The 19,575-nt window shown below is 46.7% G+C and overlaps 2 protein-coding genes across 6 annotated transcripts; one reads left to right on the plus strand and one right to left on the minus strand.

Annotated features, from left to right (window-relative positions):
* Positions 1-248: 248 nt before the first annotated feature.
* On the minus strand, positions 249-9,023 carry wfs1a (Wolfram syndrome 1a (wolframin)). The gene is made up of 11 exons (XM_076090718.1): positions 7,982-9,023; positions 5,637-5,716; positions 4,048-4,192; positions 3,785-3,958; positions 3,436-3,513; positions 3,222-3,352; positions 2,906-3,043; positions 2,497-2,742; positions 1,854-2,132; positions 1,577-1,740; positions 249-1,419 (listed from the first exon to the last, which is right to left on the minus strand). Exons 1-11 carry the CDS (start codon positions 8,526-8,528, stop codon positions 249-251), a joined length of 3,153 nt encoding a protein of 1,050 aa, XP_075946833.1. The 5' UTR covers positions 8,529-9,023.
* On the plus strand, positions 6,066-19,250 carry crmp1 (collapsin response mediator protein 1). Of its 5 annotated transcripts, XM_076090720.1 has the most exons (15): positions 10,573-10,881; positions 12,074-12,076; positions 12,283-12,371; positions 12,557-12,741; positions 12,838-13,002; positions 13,451-13,512; positions 13,621-13,701; positions 14,485-14,553; positions 14,897-15,017; positions 15,141-15,297; positions 16,599-16,740; positions 16,824-16,994; positions 18,055-18,234; positions 18,809-18,974; positions 19,162-19,250. In XM_076090720.1, exons 1-15 carry the CDS (start codon positions 10,573-10,575, stop codon positions 19,248-19,250), a joined length of 1,989 nt encoding a protein of 662 aa, XP_075946835.1. The 5 variants fall into 5 exon arrangements, with proteins under 5 accessions (XP_075946838.1, XP_075946835.1, XP_075946834.1 ...); XM_076090723.1 differs by lacking the exons at positions 10,573-10,881; positions 12,074-12,076 and adding an exon at positions 6,066-6,104; XM_076090719.1 differs by lacking the exon at positions 12,074-12,076 and having other exon boundaries at positions 10,573-10,920.
* Positions 19,251-19,575: the final 325 nt, after the last annotated feature.

Consider the following 19,575-nt stretch of genomic DNA (forward strand, 5'->3'; position numbering starts at 1 on the left):
CATTTTTGAACTGCTTTCAAAATACATGAACTGAAATGATAAAATCTTTGTAAACGCATGCACTAGTACAGGAAGTACTTCAAATAAAATAAAATGCTGTCACCTAGCTGAAATGTCAACATAAAGGTGAGCAGTGGATCCATGTTGGATCAAATTGTAAACATTACCATAAGTCACATTAGTTACATGAACACATCACAAGAAAAAGGCAGAGATCCAAGTGAGTCATTATTGCTTCAGCTTCAGTGTCAGGTAGTGATTTTTGCAAACAGGAAGGGAGAAAAGAAAAAATCAAAAGCGAACTTTAGGGCTCTCATCGTGGTGCGTCTCCAGTCCCTCTCAAACTTCACCTGCCGGCCTCCAGCCAGCATGGAGGAAGCACAGTCCAGACAGTGGATCGCCTTCAGCTCGAAGGCCGGAGCTTTGGCTCCTAGACGGCCATCCAGCTTGGTGCCGAACTCAACCATATCGCCGGGATTAAGGTTCAGCAGGACTTGCCTGAACTCATGGCTGGCCATTAGGATTACATCTCCGGTTGGGTCCCCCACACCTCCGTCCCGGAGCATCCCCACGGTCACCTCAAAGCGGTGGCTGTCGAAGCGCTTGATGTGGCAGGAGTGTTTGGCCAGAGCCTTGATCTGACACATCTCTTCCTCCTCTTGCGTTCGGAGCAGTATGGGCAGCGTAACGGTTGCCGACGGCGAATCGGCTGTTAGGTTTGAGGCCGTGGCGTTCTTTGGCTCGCATTTGGGATACGTCTCTCCGTACAGGCAGCGCAGCCATTCTCCCATGAACACCGGCAACATGTTGATGACCGACTGTGCCCCGTTCTCCGTCTCGGCCACGCGGACGTGCTTGAAACGGCCCGCCCAGGTGACTCTGTGTCCGTGCAGGTGGCTGCAGAACAGCTGTGTCTGGGCCATGCCTTTGGTTTCCCAGGCGGGAGACCCGCACACCTGGCTGTACTGTGTCCAAGTCAGGGTGGAATTGTACACCTTCTGCCCCTCTGCGTGGTACACGTAGATAGAGAAAAACAGGATCACCATGGAGATGCAGAGTAAGATGAGCTTGACCGGGCCGCGGTCGGTCAGTGAGCGGAAGACATCCAGGATGGACATGCTGAACCGCGTCCACAGCCGCAGGCTGACAGGGATCGCGCAAACTACCAGGGTCACAATAACCTTCGTCAACTCCAGCTCCAGGAACCACTTCAAGAGCTGGATAAAGAGCATGGCGGCGAGGCCGAAAGCCAGAACGGGCAGGGCGAACAGGAAGAGGAAGTAGGCCACGCAGGTGCGCATTAGACCCACAGTGGAGGAGCACTGGAGGAGCACCACGGAGAACTCGCACCACATGAAGCACACCAGGTATGGAACCAGGAAGCAGTAAGTCCCCTTGAAACCACGCATCCTGGCCATGCTGAAGGTGGAAACAGACAGGAGAGAAAATAAATGCTTTTGTGGACATATATTTATCAAGAAAAAGCTGGGGTGGACTTTAAAGCCCACTGACACAATCCAGTGTCTGAACTTGTTTTCAACAAACACATCCAATCGCCCCAAATGCTCCTGCTCACCTGAAGAACAGATAGAACAGATAAACATAGAGCAGGCAGGGGAGGCTGAGCTTCAGCACCACCGACTCCCCCAGTGGTAGCGTGGCGAAGGTGCGCCCCAGGCACCGCAGCACTGTCATGTTCTTTGGCAGGAACTGGGTCAGGCAACACAGAGATGATGCAACCTGCATTAAAAAAAGAATATCAAATGGGCGAGTTAATAGGCTACAGGATGCAAAACTGTGATTCTGATGATTTAATAGCATATGGTATGCCCGGTGTAGTGTGCCCCACTGACCTCTATGACCATGGCTCGGCGTGCGTACGTCGCGGCTGTGGGGCTGAGGCTCTTGTAGCTGACAGCAGTGAAGAAGATGGCCACGGTGGAGAGCTCAGAACAGGGGATCCAGCCCTTGTCGGCTACCGGGAAGGAGAAGATGACGAAGAAAACGGAGAGGATGAAGTAGAGGTACGGCTCCAGGTTGTTCCACCCGAAGTTGGTCTCGGCCTGCTCCACGTCCAGGCCGGGTTCAAAACGGGTCAGCAGAGACGTCAGTGCTTTGAAGTTCTCCCAAGTCTGTGAAGGAGGATGTTAAAATAAATAAAGACATTGCTGAGAGTTAAAAAATAAGATTTTGAACATCCATAAACCCTTATTGCCAATTTTGAGACATTGGTGCTCTTAAGATCAGCATCCACTGGCCTCTCCACTGCATTCTGATAGGTCAGAAATGTTTCCGCTTTATGACAGTAACATAATGATAGGTGACTTGACTAGATGAGTTAGTTTGTGAAAACAGGGATGGACAAATGGAAAACTTCTAAAATGTTCATCCACATTAGTCAAGTGAAAAACAATTGCAACTACATCATTGTCTTGACAGATCAGAGAAACGTGTAGAAGCACAAAAAAATCGGGCTCAATTGCCGACCGCAATCACCTTGCTGCTCTGGAGGACACGCAGCGTGCAGATGATCATGGAGACGAAGGACAGGTAGAAGACGAGCAAGGGGATGACGAAAGCGAACAGGTCGACCGTCAGGTTGCTGATGATGAAGAAGAAAATGAGCGCGTTGACGTGCTGCGTGGGGATGACCGTGCTCAGCCACTGGACGCCGGCCCGCGACGCCCAGTCCACCAGGTGCTCCTTCATCTCGACGATGCCGCGCAGCGGGTACTGCAGCACCTGGGCCGAAGACAGACAGACAAGAAGGGAGACCGCAAAAAATGAAAAACGCAGAAAAAAAAACTCGAAAGAGAGAACTGAATAATACAACAAAAATTGGACAGATATTTAATGAAGGATAATTCAAGGGATATAGAAGGAATTGTGATAGAGATGTGATTACCATTAAGCGCGACTTCATGTCCATGGCTTTTTTCATGGCCCCGTTCTGCCTCGTGTCCATCATCATCCCACTTCGGCCAAAACTCCAAGAACGTTTGAAGGCATTCTTGTATCCCGATGGCACCAGCTCAGCCTTGTGCTTTAAAACACAATTACATGCACACAAATACACACACACACACACACACACACACACACACACACACACACACACACACACACACACACCAGTGTGAATAGTTGCAATTAAAAATAAAACGCCATCCATGTCCTTATGATGACGGATTATTTCTATTGTTGCTGATTGGGTCTTTTACCTCCCCGCTGCTGTCGTTAGGTTTGGGGCTTTCAGTCTTGGCTGTGACCTGGCGGCCAGCTTGGGGTGATATACCTTGTGCATACTTTTTAGTCATCTCAACAAAGTCGTCCAGGTCCACCAACTGTGTGGCTGAGAGGACACAAAGAACGCAGTTATAGGGTAAGACACATATCTGTGTCTCTCTTTCTCTCTCTCTTTGTCTGCGTACTCACACTCATTGCTGACCATGCTCTCCAGGACTTTCTGGGTCTGGCCTGAGGTTGGACCAGGAATCCGGCTTGCAGTGCTACCTGTTGGTGAGGGACGACTACAACATCAGTGGGTTACAAACATTTCCTTGGATGCCGTGTTGCATGCAAACTGATAATCTCCACCATGGCAGTTGAGAATACTGGAATGACAAAGGGGAATGATTTAACAGCGGCCATCATTATGACAACATGCCACAGCATTCTGGACAGTCTGTAGTACATGAGGCTGGATTGTCACAATAAAAAAGAAATAAAAAAAACTTGATGGCGTCTTTGTTCATGTGTCTGTGATCGTGTGCGTGCATCCTACCTTGCACTGCATTGACCTGGCTGACATTTTCCAGCAACTCAGCCACAGCCACCTTCTTCTTCCTGTCCGGGTTGAGTTTCCAGTACATCATCATGGCCGCTTTGCGCACCACCAGCTCAAACCTACTCTCTGTTGACAACTTGCGCATGTCGGCCTCGTTCTCTGGGGTGATTCCTAGTGGAGGACAATGCAGAGAAGGAACAGTTAAGGAGCAACGAACACAAGCATGCACGAACAAAGTTTACGGTATTCTGTTACTTAACCTTTTTTCTGGATCCAACAGCGCTGCAGTGCACTCGCAGCACCTTTTCTTCCCTGTTTAGCAGCTTTAATCAGCCAGTTAACAGCCAGACGATTGTTTAGCTCTGTGTCCTTCTCTTTAGCAAGACTCAAATGGTGCTGACCCAGCTGAAACACAAGAAAAGGGGAGAATAATTCAGCTTGAGTGGGCTTTGTCTAAATAAGCATAATCGGACAATGTCCTCCATTAGTTTGGATAATCCTCAAGGCAATGGCTTTATAGGGACTATTTCTTCAATAGAAAGTAGCTCCAAGTTCATGGAACCCCCCCATCTGGACAGCAGACGACTACAAAACCCATAACTCCCTGTCCCTGTGGCCATCAGTGTCTCCGTAAGGGCTGACTAAAAGGGGCAGCAGAGGCCCCAGTGGCAGATCAAATGACTGGTTTCTAATCTTAACTGTCATTTCATAACTTTCTTCTCTCACAGTTATCATTAAATGCGTCTATTTGTAGAGGACGAGATGTGTCTTTATTCGAAGTGGCTCCTGTTTGTGTCTATGTTAGATACACTAAGCATATCATTTCATGAACCTGCTTTTATTAATAATAATAATAATAATAATAATAATGCATTTTATTTGTAACGCACTTTTCATTCAGAAAATCTCAGAGTGCCAGCGTGCATTGTGAATCAACAGTAATATCAAGCTACACTCATACAGTAACAATAAACTCTGATTCCCTGTGTATTACTGTGGAGCGGGTCTATCATGGTATATGAGATATTATTGGAGCCTCTGATCCATTCCTCATTGCATGTACATCCAACCATGTCACATGTTTGGACATGTTCTCTTACACACAGCCCCTGTGGTTATTTAGGTAGTTGGTGTTCGCAAATACATAACTTATTAGCGTGGGACGGCTAGAGCCACAAACAAACCACTTGATAGAAATTTACCCTTTCAGAGCTGCTGGCTCATCTTCCACATCTAGCCCCCCCCTTCTGCTAGCACCTCTTTTTCATTTGTACTAGTTGGTAGAGAACGTAGAGCAAATAGAGTGTGAACATTTCATTATTATTCCTACAAATTCAGCGCAGTGCTGAAACACACTGTAATAGTGTTCAGAATGAGTTGCATGCCCGACAGTATTTCGGGGTATCATATTGAAAGCCTAAGGATCATCTTCCAAGTGGCCAAAAATAGACACATGCTCGCAACCAGACTGAGTCAACCAGCAGGATTGAAAACAATGTCAAGTGCCAGTCTGTGTGCATGTGGGTAATAGGAACAGTGTGTAGTATTTAGCGGGGATCTATTGGCAGAAATTGAAAGTTTTCTTTACTGTATAATCACCTGAAACTAAAAAAACGTTGTGTTTTCTTTGGCTAAGAATGAGGCGTTTATATACGAAGCGTGTCCTCTTTCTACAGCAGCCCAGAACGGACAAACCAAACATTGGCTCTAGATAAGTACATTTGAGTTTTTGAGTCGCCCACCATCGTGCTCCTACACGCTAGGCACACGGGAGAAGTTTTAGTTGGTTGCAATCTGCGATCTCGCCACTAGATGCTGCCAAATCCTACACACTGCACCTTTAACTCACCCGGGTCTGGGCTCTGGCGTCACCGGCTTTGGCCTTCTCCTCTATCTGCTCCAGGGTCAAGTCTTCTTCTGGTTCTTCATCTGGAGCAAACAGCAGGAGATGTCAATCAATCAAAAACCAATCTCCGAATCAATGGATTACATAACACCCTCGCCCCCATACTTGTATAGCGGTATAACTTTATTGAAAGAGGAGTGTGATTTTCACAATTACAACGATGAACAAATCCCACCTGACATACAACTTGTAGCATGAGAATAACAAGAAGTCAGAGGCGGAGTAGGTGTGGGAATCTGTCTGTCTATGCAGATATCTTGTGACAAGCCCCCAGAGCTCCGTCACACACACACACACCATGCCCAGGCAGCTACGATGTCACATCATTACTTGTCGATTGCATTGAGTTTCATGAGTGTTACTGTCTCCCGAATGTCCTTTAAGCGAAGGAGTTCATCTTCTTCGCCTGCGGCCCTATTTCAAATGTCAAAGTCTCTTATTCTCCGCATAATATCTCACTGGTGCAACCGGTTTGTTGGTTTCACTTTCAGCAGCTCTTAAATATAATGATGGTAAAATACCACAAAGTTTAAATGAGTATTTAATAATATGTTTACCATGATCGCCATCTTAGTTACCTTGCTAACATTTGCTAGTTAGCCCTAAACACTCAGCTGAGACAGATGGGTATGTTATTCGTTTTGCAGGTCTTTAGTCATGAACCAAAAATCGTGGACGATGGCAATCTATTCAATAGCTGTTGACATATTTCCCTGAAAGCCAAAAGTGCCAAACTGCTGGCCACTAGCAAGAGAAAAAGTCAAGGGATCACCAAAGTTGGTAGAATTCATCCTCTGGGGACCATGAAAATAATGGGCAATGAATAAGCAATGAATCTAATCTAACTTTAACTGTTGAGATATTTCAGTTTGGACCAACCATCATGCCGATATTGACATTACAACACAGTCTCATAATAATAATAATCAGAAAATGCAATCTTTTGCATAGACTTTTTTTTTCAGGACATTACGTTACAAAACAAAATTTCACAAAAGTCCTGCGTTTGCTGGACCCATCCACCTCCCCTCATGCCAACCATACGAGGTTTTTCTCAATATTTAATACGACACTTGATCGTTGCATCGTCAAGTGGATGCGGTTAATTTGTGTGTCCAGCACAAACAAGCATTCTAATTGACTTTCCATTGGGATTGTTTTCGTCCTGAGTAACATACCAAACAAAATGACAATTTATGTCCATGTACACAAAACCAACGAATCGCATTTCGTTACTATTTCACAACCTGCCATGATACTGGGCTGGGCATTCCATAGAGTCTTGCAGCTAGCGTGACTAAAAAGGTTCTGCAAGGTATGTAACCTGCCAGTCACAGTAAAGACGAGAAGGTAATGAATATGCAAAGGCCTTGCTCTTCTTCTCTGCTGAATTTCTTCAAAAACACGTGGTCTAAGTAAGGATTCGAACGTTGAATGTTGAATTAAATTAAAACATTGGATAAAAAACAATATTTCATTTTTATTTGTTTTTAAGGAAGTCCAAAACCAAAGAGATGGTTTTGGACTTCCTTAAAAACACAGATGAGCTTCAGCCCTTAGTTATCAATGACCAGGCTGTTGAGTAGCAGAAAGCCTCAAATACCTGGGGACCATTTCTTCTTCTCTTGAATGGAATGTCAATGTTCAAAATACTGTACAGAAAGCCCACCCACATTTGTTGTTTCTGCAATAAGTTTAAGGCAGGGATGTGTCATTTTTATATTGCTGGGATCGAGTGTTATCACATTCTCTATCTCAGTGTGTTATGGAAATTGCTCAGCGAATGACACAAACAATAAACTTGACAAACAATAATTTGCCAAGATTTGCCAAGCATCTTTGATATTTATTTTAACACCTGCGTGCTTAGGACTGGTATGAAAATGATGTAAGACCCCCCCCCCTTCCTTCAGGAAAGAGGCTGCGTAGCATTGAGAATTATACTTGTTTCTGTAAAAGCACATTTCCTGAGGCAGTGAGGGCCCTTAACTTGTCATCATGAACTCAACTTAAGTGTGTCCGCTAGCTGGTGTCTTAATGCACCGGTCCCTTGTGTTGTATTTCACTCTGATAGAGTATTTTTACATGTTCATGTTGGTGTTATATTTGTAGAGTATTTTTGATGTCTATGCTGATGATGCTGTTTTGTATTGTTGATCAGTATTTGTTGTTTTGTTTCATTGAAATGGTAATAAATTCTTTAATCTTGTATGAAGAGACATTCTAAAACATGACTACGCGCGACTTCTGCTCTCGGCGCAACTAAAACTCACAAACAAAGGCATTACCTTCCTCCTCATCATTGGCATTGTCCTCGGCCTTCCGAAGTCTTTCCTGTATTATCACCCGCTTGGCCGTGGCGGCAAAGGTGCGTTTCACTGGGGCGGCTGAAGAGGCTGCGGGAGCCTCAGTGGAAGCAGTGGAGGAAGAAGTAGGGGGATCTGTCAGAGAGTTACAGGTCACGCTAGCTGATGTAAAGGAGGCGGATTTGAGCTTTGAACGGGATGCCATTTGGGGGATCTGAGGGGTAGGGCGGCTGGGAGAAGAAACAAGTGGAGGTTTGCATGGAGGAGGAGAGGAGGGACTGGAAATGGGTTTGGGTGGTTTGGATGGAGTTAAGGGCTTTGACCCCTTTACAGATGGAGGGCAATCCATCGGTTTAGATTCTCTGGGTTCTGTTGGTGATTTGGCGGGGTGAGAGGGAGCAGCAGGGAGGTTATTGGAGAAGAGTGAAGGAGGGGTCTGTATGGGAGGGGGAAGAGAGGGTCCATCCACAACAGGGCGTGGCCCCTGGGTGTTGACAGCAGTTGGAGTTGATGGGAAATCCTTCTCCATATTTTCTGGAATAAAAAAAAAAAAAAAAAGAGCCTAAGTAATTTGTAGACAACCATACACTGCAGCAGAAAAAAATCGAGGTAATTTCTAATAGTGAGTCATGAGTGAAGACACAGCTGGCAGGGTTGAATTCGAGAACCTTCTCTGGATATTTTGCACCTTATGACACCTTCCCTTTGAAAGGAGAAAGAGTTTTGAAACAAACAAAACAAAAGAGGCAAATAAAAAAAGTTTGAAACTTTGAAAGGAAACTACAGAGGGGTGACATTAAATCAGTTGTACACATGCATCACAATAAATGTGCGAGCATACGGGTACTTCCCGTTAAGCACATTCTCAACACTAAACCAAGACAGCTCTGACTAAAACAAAAAGAAAAGAACCCTTACTTGGCAACTAAACGAGCAGATTTCTTCAGGGCACAAAGTAAATTGTCATCCCGGATTCAGAAGTTCAGTCCGTCGTCCATGCTGAGCTCCGTGCGCTCCGCACAGTTCCTCGAAACTGGAGACGCGCACACTGACCGCGGCCAAACTCTCATGTGTCTGGTCTATAACAACGCTGCAACTTCAAGGCCCCGCCCTGGCGGAATAGCCTCGCTCCCGATAGGGAGAAATAAACGCCAGTCTGACGGTCAACGTATCTGATTGGCTACTCTGCGCGTTCTCGCTTAATACCCTTGTGAAGGCCTTTTTTTTCCTTTTCTTTTTTTTACCTATTGCGATCGTCTCCTTGAACGTTTTCTCACCCGTGTCTCTTTTTGTGGCTTTAAAAAGAAATAATTTCAAGTAGCGGGGTGATGGGTGTATAATGAGGCTGTCGTTATTTCAACTGCAGTATTTAAGTAGATTATGGGGTTCCAGGTCAAAAGCTATATATATGTAAGCCTGCTCTTAATCGAGGCTGACTCTCTCCCATATGGCACCGGTTGACAACAAGAGGGACACACACACACACACACACACACACACACACACCACGACGTGGAGACATTCAGCGGTCTTATAACGCGGTTACACTTTATAACGAGGTTACACTGTTTGATTGAAACAGCTTGATACTTCAATAAGAACCGATACTGCACATCAAAAGCATCGGTCTGAAATGCCCTTTTCTATTAGATTTCATATAATTAAACATAAACTAATCTAAACGTAAACATTAGTGCCTTCATCATTTCTTAACGCCAGGAATAAGAATTCGAGATATCCTTCATTAATTCATGCATTTGATCATTATGAATCATGCGTTAGTTAGGTATTACTCAAGCATATGCTTTGCACCTTTTTCATAAATAATAATCAGACCCACTCCCATATAGGCTATGCGGTGTATAGATGTATTCTAGTGTTAAACTGCGTTTGTACACGAGCTCCGTAAACTACATTGTTCCTTTGGGAGCTGTCCACCTGCGCGAGTGCTGAAAAAGACAGCTCCCAGTTTTTCTCTCTCCATCTTGCGCCCTTTCCTAGAATCCCCATGGGGGCGCGTGAGAAGGGACAGTCGGTTTCCGCCTGGAAGAATGTCTTCTCACATTTGCAAACATCCCACGAGCATGCAGCAGGCCTCCGGTTTCGGCCCAGTGGAGATAAAAGCACCCGGGAGCCCCAGTCAAGCCCCACTCCCGTGCGTGTCAACTCTGAGAGCACATGCCCATTTGACAAAGTGTCTCTCCCTCCAGATGCGGGTTAAAGGATGACACATGCTGGTTTAATCCGCTGATGTGACACGCACAGCCCCCCCCCCACCCCCACAGCCCCCCGAGAGAGAGGGAGAGACTTGCTCTCATTTTATTTACAGAGCTGATGCTTCACATGCAAACTAGTTCACACTCCACCACTCCTTAAACTGGAGCACTGCATCGTTTCACTTGTTTATATATGTTTGTATATATATTCTAAGAGAGCTGCATCTCCCAGTTCACAGCATCGGCGCGCGCGAGAGGGGCGGGGCTGTCTGTGACCCCGTTAAAAAAAGCGAGGCTTCTGTCTCCATCGTTTCAGAAATTGGGGGATTCGAGTCTCCGTCTGTCGCGGATGCCACAATGTCTGACTGCAGAAGGTCGTGGAACCGGGAGGATGAGCTGCCGGTCTACCTGGCTGGGCCGATCACCACCGGGCCGAACCAGAGGAAAACCGGGATGTTCAGCTCCGTGGAGGGGGCGTTCGAGAGCAAGACCATAGACTTCGACAACTACGCGGTGGGGAGGAAAGGGAGCCGCACCCCGAGAAGCGGGAGCCGCGAGAGGGTGTTGGACGCCGGCGACCCCGTCGGCAAGACGTCCAGCGAGGGCCGGGAAGGGTCACCGTCAGACTCGCCCGGGGAGACGGACGATGTTCGCCCAGGTGTTGCGGTCAGATTCTCATCGGGGAAGGAAAGCCCCAACGGGGAGGTAGGAGTGAGGTTTTTTTCCCTTCGCTTTTTCTTTTACTGTCTGGCTTATTGTTTGAAATTCTGATCAATTGTGTCATTATGTAACAAGGTTCACGATTAATATGATTTATACATTAAGTTGTCTCCAACGACTGAAAGCATGCAATTGAATCATTATTGTTTTTAATGCAAAAGGTGTCAAATGTCGCCCAATTCAACATCCCCTCAGGAGTTGTTATTCTAACACAAAACCCTCAGTCTGCATAAATGATGAAGTTGTGTGCTGCAATGCAGCTTGGCCATTTTAGTTTACGTCTACGTAGCTCATAAAAAAATAAAAAATCCCCCAAAAGATGCAAATGCACGTAGATGCAATGAAGCTCGTCTCGGTCTGTGGTGCTGAACTCGAAAGCGTCCCTCGCTGTATTGTGTTTTTGTCTGCGCTCACCTCACGTGAGCAGTTTGCGTGAGCGCGTGTAGGGGTGTGTGTGCGCGTGAACTATACACGTCTTTCTCTGCAACCGTGCAGACGCTCACTTCCCCCACGCGCACACGCACGCATGCACGCACAGGACCATCACCTCTCCGTCGACGCATCCGCGCGGCGGCGGATTCATCGCTGTGCCGCTCAAACACACACAAACACACACACACACACACACACACACACACACGGAAACGACAGCCGACGCGCATCGGGGGAGACAAAAGGGGGCGCAGAGCGCAGGGCGCTGGAGTCATCGCAACCCGAGTTACAGTGAGACCATGTCTGGGACCAGTTATCAGGAAGAGAACAGCATCCACCGTCTGACGGTAAGAGACCCGGCCTGGTCAGCGGCGTTGGCCGGTGAAACTCTCCACTCGCATGCAAAATACCCTGCTGCCAATGGGGGATTAAATTCTTAGTGAGGCGGCAGAGAGCAGAAGGCCCTTCTACAGTTTCTCCTGTGTGAAATCAGCAAGCCCGAGACGGAGAGGTGAGGGGACAGTTCTCGATGTACGTGCAGTCTCACGCTGTTGACCGGTGTGTTCTTAAAGCTGTTGCCATGCAGCCACCCTCCACGTCGGTAGAGGGTGTGGAGGCATGGCAGACATGCTTGTTAAACTCATGCTTCTGAATACTATGATTTTGTTTATTATCTCATCCTATATACAATCAATGCAAATAAAAGAAGGTACTAATATTAGCAATATTAACAGCAAACGCGTACCCACACAAGTGCTGTACGCGTTTCCTTGCACCCTCGTCCACCGCTGCACCGTGTCATAATATCGCTGTGAGGTCGAGGATTACATAACTGATTGTGCAATATATCAAAATGTCAGGATTGAATTCAACCGCTCCCTCTCTCCCTCTCTCCCTCTCTTTCCTCCCCTGCAGAGCGAAAGGCTGCTGATCAAAGGAGGGCGGGTGGTCAACGATGACCAGTCTCTGTATGCAGATGTCTACATTGAGAACGGGCTCATCAAGTGCGTACAGAAGGAGCCGATGATGTCAAATATTTGACATACTTTTACGGTCGATAATGATTTCCCTTCCTTATTCCCTCCTCCTCTTCCACCACACTTTAACCACTGCACTTCTTCCTTCCTGTTCCTGCATTTCGCCTCCCTTTCCCCCATCCCTTTGTGTCCCCATATCTGATCCTTGGCAGGCAGGTGGGGGAGAATCTGGTCGTGCCGGGGGGCATCAAGGTGATCGAGGCTAACGGCCGCATGGTGATACCGGGGGGGATAGATGTCAACACCCGTCTGATGAAGTCCTACCTGGGCACACGGCCTGCCGAAGATTTCCTCCAGGGCACCAAGGCTGCGCTCGCCGGGGGCACCACCATGATCAGTGAGTGTAGGATGCCGCAGTACATACTGTAAACCATATATGATATCAGTAGAACTCTTTCCATCTTAACCTTTGACCCCATCCCACGCCTCTCAGTTGACCACGTGACCCCCGAGCCCGGGCAGAGTCTGCTGGAGGCGTTTGAGTGCTGGCAGGAGGCTGCGGATAAGAAGGCCTGTTGCGACTACTCGCTGCACGTAGACATCCCCCAGTGGAACGAGATGGTCAAGGATGAGCTGGAGCTGCTGGTGCAGGAGAAAGGTGCGTCAGGTTTTTTTCAAGTTGCTCTACGGCGTTTCACGGCTCTGCTGGGGTTCTCGTTCCGGTTCCACGTTCATCCTTGTTTCGAAGCCATTTCCCGAGAACAACGGGGACAGATTTAGACACAATTTGGCAGAATGTTGAATCCTCTTACAGCGAAAGCACAGCGGAAAGCCATTGTTGTCCGCGGTGCTGTCGTGGTGGTGGTGTGCAAATTCTGCTTGTAAGCTGTTTTAAGTAAAAAATCACTTTTCTTTTGGGGCAGCTACAAACTAACGCAGGAACCGAGCCAGCTGCTTGTGTGTCCCATTTCCCCTCAAAAATAAACTTGAGAGTTGTAATGAAGTTCATCTCGTCTCTATTTATTGCATGTGGTGATACATTGTGTACATGTGTTTTTATCCTTGCTGCTGCGTCACCTGCTTGTCATGGTCCCCACTGTGGTCAGGCATCAACTCCTTCCAGGTGTACATGGCTTACAAGGACATGTACCAGCTGTCGGACTCTCAGGTATGTGTCACAATCACTACTGCCGCGCTCATGTAAATCCATGACTCACTGCTCTTTCCTTTCACTGTTAATCCTCCTCTTTGTTGTTTGGCCTCATCCCTCCCTCAGCTGTACGAAGCTTTCTCCTTCCTAAAGCAGCTGGGCGCCGTGGTGTTAGTTCACGCTGAAAACGGAGACGTGATCGCTCAGGTGAGTGCTACATAGCCTCCTCTAGTTTTGCCCCTGAGTTGCAACTGGGAATCCGTACCTCGAGTAACACCGTCAGGTGAGAGACTCCCCGGCTCTCACGGAGAGAGAGGGAGGATTAATCCTGCTGCCACTGCCGAGTATGACAGGTTCTTCACAGGCCACCATCGCGGTTGACCGTTATTAAACTAATGATGATGATGTAATGGCGATTAAGACGGCGAGAGCGAAGGTGTAGATAACGCTGATGGCGGTGATGAAAAGTGGGAGTCGTGGTCATGGAGATGATGGTCCTGATTAAGGGGACAATTAAGGCGAGAGCCGTGACGCGCGTGGAGATGAATGAGGGTAATGAACGATAATGGGAGCGCCGATTAATGATGACATACTTGTTAACCTAACCACAATGGAAATAGGGAGATGGGTGATGAGGAACCTTTAGAAGCACCAACCCTCTCAAACAATGAAACAAGAAAAACAATAAAGGGTGGGTGGGTGTCTGGTTTTCATCCCAGTTTTGCTGCTCCCCAGACAGCGCTGTCAGAAGCACGACAAGAGCAGTCAGCGAAAAGCTCCCACGCGGTGCGCTGGCATTCTAGGATTTACAACGCACACTCTGTTTTCTTTGATAGCATGACAGACCACGAGATTTTCATTTTACAGCCATGAGATGCTGGCAAAGCCACTAAAACAGAAGTCTTGTGGGTAAAAGAAGATTTCACAAGTGCTCTGTGCAGTGCTGGCAGTTATTGTGTTGATCATGAAGATAATCATCTGTGTTTTCAGGAGCAGAGAAAAATCCTCGAGATGGGAATCACAGGACCCGAAGGCCATCCGCTGAGTCGTCCCGAAGAGGTGATCACATTCCTGTACACTCCATTATCCGTCCAGCCATCTGGCCAACCGTCCATCCATCCGTCCATCCATCCATCAATCCATCCGTCTATCCATCAATCATTCCATCCATCCATCCATCCATCCATCCATCCATGAATCATTCCATCCGTCCATCCATCCGTCCGTCCATCCATCCATCAATCCATCCGTCCATCCATCAATCATTCCATCCATCCATCCATCCATCCATCCATCCATCCATCAATCATTCCATCCATCCATCCATCCATCAATCAATCAATCAATCATTCCATCCATCCATCCAAGGTTTCAATGCCTTCTTTACTTCCTGTCCACGCAGCTGGAGGCTGAGGCGGTGTTCCGTGCCATCACTCTTGGCAACCGTGTGAACTGTCCCGTGTACATCACCAAGGTGATGAGCAAGAGTGCAGCCGACACTATCGCCCAGGCCCGCAGGAAAGGTCAGCCACTTCACATCTACTCGCTCCAGGAGTGTCTATCTGACTCTTCCAGTGTTCATGTATGTCTTCTTTTCGCATCCTGACCTTCACTGTGCCGCTACCCCCCCCCCCCCCTTCAAACAGGTTCTGTCGTTTTTGGCGAGCCAATAACAGCCAGCCTGGTCACTGACGGCTCCCACTACTGGAGCAAGAACTGGGCCAAAGCGGCTGCTTATGTGACCTCTCCACCTTTGAGTCCCGACCCCACAACCCCAGACCACCTCAACACACTGCTGGCTTGGTACGTCTTCAACCCTTTTCGGGAAAACATTTAGCGTAAAGCCTACGTTTTTAGCGCTTTGTGATGATAATCCTATGAGAAGCCTGACAAAGTATGTAGCCGACAGTATATTTCATGTTTCAACACTGGGACAAGTAAAGAAATCATTTCTAATTAAAGGAACGGCTCAGCCCAAAATCAAAAATACAAATATTTCCTCTTACCTGTAGTGCTATTGATGCTATGCTGTGCTATTTGTATTTTGGGGTGAACTGTCCCGTTAATACAGAGTGAGGGCAGAAGAAGTATTTCATTTAGCCGCAGCCTGGATGACACCAAATGAGACACCTGTAGGGATCTAACTGTCGCTGTTTTGCCCTTGGATATATGTTTGGTATTCATGCCACAAACAGCTGGTAGTTAATGCACAATGTCAGAGAAAAAGAGAAACAGATGGAGAGAAGGTGAGGAGAAGAGAGGCAGAAAGAAGGTGGTGGGAGGGACGCACAAAGGACGACATCATTGTTTGAAAGACACTTTATCTGCCGTTAACTTTATACATACATTTATGTAGACAGTATAATAGTACATGCATACTAGTATCAATGCATAGAGGCAAAAAGTCTTGAAGTTCAGTTGTAATTATCCTAGAGAGAGAGAGAGACAAAGTGCACAGGACCAAACCCACCTCACTTCTCACTTCACACACATTGCACAGAGCATCCCGCTGTACACTTCTGACTGTCCTCCATTCCATAAATAGCACAGGAACTAAAATCCTTCGTCTTCTGTTGCCTTGGCTACCAACTGCCTGCCTCCTCATCCTCCTCTCTGCTCCTCCTCTCTGCTTCTCCGCCCTTTTGTCTGCAACTCCAGGCGGGTAGATGCTGCTGTTTTCAACAGTTGTTGCCCGTTGTTTCCGTAATAAGCACTCTCGTAGTATCGGGGCAATGAGCCTACAGCTCACTATCATGAAGTAATCGCTATAATTAACAACTGACTGAAAGGCCTCAGATGAGAAACAATGCTAATCTTAGGTGCTAATCAGCCTCTTGTATATCAATGTGTTGATGGCTGTTTGATAATGCAGTGTATCTTTGTGTAGTTAAGGCTAAAGGGACAGGTCCTGCAGCTGGGTTGCATCATTCTGACTGGTTCCACGTGACTTTAAGTCACACTCTCTCTGAGGACACATGGTGGCCAACAATAGAAATGCCTGTCTTTACGTTCATCACGCTTGCTTGTATTGTCTTTAGCTGACCACCTGATGTGGTGGGATGTGTATGTGGATTATTTCATATCGTTGTGTTGCCTCGATTCAGCGGGGACCTGCAGGTGGTGGGCAGCGCTCACTGTGCCTACAGCACTTCCCAGAAAGCAATCGGTAGAGAAGACTTCACCCTGATCCCAGAGGGAACCAACGGAGTGGAGGAGAGGATGGCTTTCGTCTGGGACAAGGCTGTGGTGAGCAATAAGGATACATGCGTGTATAAAGCAGCCGCGGAAGGTTATGTTTGTCCCTGATCATCTGCCTCTCTGTCTCGCAGGCCATGGGGAAAATGGACGAAAACCAGTTTGTGGCGGTCACATCTACTAACGCTGCAAAAATCTTCAACCTGTACCCACGCAAAGGCCGGATAGCGGTGGGCTCGGACGCGGACGTCGTCATCTGGGACCCCGACAGCTCCAAAACAATCACTGCCAAACTCCAGCAGTCGGTGAGAGCAACAGGAAAAATAACAAGAGAGGATGGATGAATTGTTGGATATGATACGATGGAGAAACAGGGAAATGAAACTGAGGAGGCTGGAGAAAAGGTTTCGTATGTGAGACGGTAGAGTGTGAAATTGCATAAAAACCAAGAGGCAGATCACTGAAGCTGGAGACAAACCTAATATGTACTTTTAAGCCTGGCATTACTGAGAGTGGTATGATGCCATACTGCATGTGTGGTATATCATAATAATACAATACATGCAACACATTTGATACAAAAACCACGGCTTATTAATGATATACAGCATGTTAAAAGAAAGCTGAATAAAGGATTCATCTTTAATGGGGTGGTTTGCCCGAATTACAAAGAAAAAAAATCGATTTGGATGATTTTTGACTCTTATTTTTGACAATGACATTGAAATTGATTCTATAGAAAAGAGTTACAGTGAAAGCTTTTCACGTGAGGACAGCGGTGTTATAGGGATTGTTTTAATCCTAAAAGAGCTACATTCAAGTCACTCTCTTTACATTGGGTGGCATCAAATCCTAGATGTACAAACCAAAGTATGTTCTGTCTTTATTTTTGCAGTTTAAGTGAACCCAGCATTCAAAGTTGAAGATATTTAGACCCAGCAGTATGGCCTCGGAGGTGAAAATGTGCCTTGAGCAATGCGCCACAGCACTGCAGTGAGGATGTTAGACAGTGGTTAATGTAGTCAGTCTGCTCTGCCTCTCTGGAAGGCCCTAATCCAGACAGGTGCCGGCTTTAGGTTATAATCCTCCATCACCCCTCACCCATCCTGTGCTACCATCTCCCGCCCATCCCCCTGTGTCGCTCCTCCTATGTCCCAAGCCTCTCACTTATTCATCCCCCATCTTCTCAACTGCTGCAGTTTTACTGCCTGAATTAAGCCTTCTGATACAGTGCTAGCACAGAGGGCTGAGACAGAGTATGGATGGTGTGGGGGGGAGGATGAAAGAGTTCTCCCTTGTTCATCTGCTTAATCCCCTTTTCCCCCCTCATTCTCTGCCTTTTATGCGTTATCGCTCTCCACACAGACTTCAGAATACAACATCTTTGAGGGTCTGGAATGCCGTGGGGGTCCGGTGCTGGTTTTGAGTCAAGGTCGCGTGGTTTACGAGGAAGGCCAGCTGCAGGCCCAGCAGGGCATCGGTCGCTTTATCCCCCGCAAGCACTTCCCTGACTACGCCTACCAGCGCGTCAAATGCAGGAACCAAGTACAGTACACAGATCATTTTAAAAGACACTTCTTTTGAAAATATTTTGCATTAAAGGATTAAATAGGCAGTCAACATCCAGTTCCTCATAGTTGCACTATTGCTTTTACAGTCTACAATATGTATTAAAAACACTGCTTGATAATTGTCAGTTTAATAGGAAACACTACAGTCATGCACTCCCCTTCATTTGGTTTGGTTTATTGGCAACATTCTAATATGTTTTAAAAACACAACATATACGACTTTGTCTGGCATTGAGCGATAAAGTCCTGGATTTATTGCTGCCGCTGGTGTTTTTTTCTGTCCTACAACCTTTTTTTTAAAGGATCGGCATTCATTGTTTAACATTAAGAAATATTAGACAAATAGGAACTAGCAATCTAGAAAACTGAATCATACAAACAATCACCACCATTTGTTAGGTAAAAAATGATCAAAGACACTTAAAAAAAGAAATGACATCATAAAAGCAAACAGACAACCGTCACTTGCCATGCTCTAATTTTAATTGTGCATTGACGACTAACAGCTTAGCTGTGTGTGTGTGTGTGTCTGTGTGTTCTCTAACCAGGTGAAGAGGCAGCAGGGCGTTACCCGTGGCTTGTACGACGGCCCTGTGTATGATGTCGATCCTGCCCCCAAATACATCACTCCTTCTCCATCAGCCAAAACCTCACCCACCTCTCACCAACCAGCACCCATACGCAATCTTCACCAGTCCAACTTCAGCCTATCAGGTAATAGGAATCTTGTATTTCATATCAGTTTTAAAAATCCAATCCACTGATTCTCTTTGAGGCTTTTAATGTCTTAAATGGAGCATAAATATCCATATGGCTTATGGGACATGCTATGTGTGCTGGACAGGTTATGAATTAAATAGATTTTAAGTAAGTACATTTTAATTTTGTCTTCATCTCCCAGGAGCACAGATGGATGACTACATCCCTCGTCGCTCTGGCCAACGTATCGTAGCTCCCCCCGGTGGTCGCTCAAATATCAGCCTTGGTTGAACACTCGACTGTGCACTAAGTGTGGTCGTCGTGGGGCTTTCATCTCTCCAGTGTGTGTCTGTGTGTGTGTGTGTGTGTGTGTGTGTGTGTGTGTGTATGTGTGTGTATGAGAGTGTGAACACACTGGCATGAGTGAACACCTCTGTGTTGTTTTGCTGCAACGGTGACACGCTCTTTTTTAGACCTTTATCATTTTCATCAGTTTTGCCTTGAGACGTGGTCACAGAGGAGAAGCACATTAAACACTTCCAATAAAGGAAGAGTAGGATTTACAATCAACCGAGTCATTCCAAAACAGGAAAACTCATGATCAGGGCACTCACAC

The sequence above is a fragment of the Anarhichas minor genome, unplaced genomic scaffold, assembly GCF_050575085.1.
Source record: "Anarhichas minor isolate MPS153535 unplaced genomic scaffold, ASM5057508v1 ptg000012l, whole genome shotgun sequence".
NCBI lineage: Eukaryota > Metazoa > Chordata > Actinopteri > Perciformes > Anarhichadidae > Anarhichas > Anarhichas minor.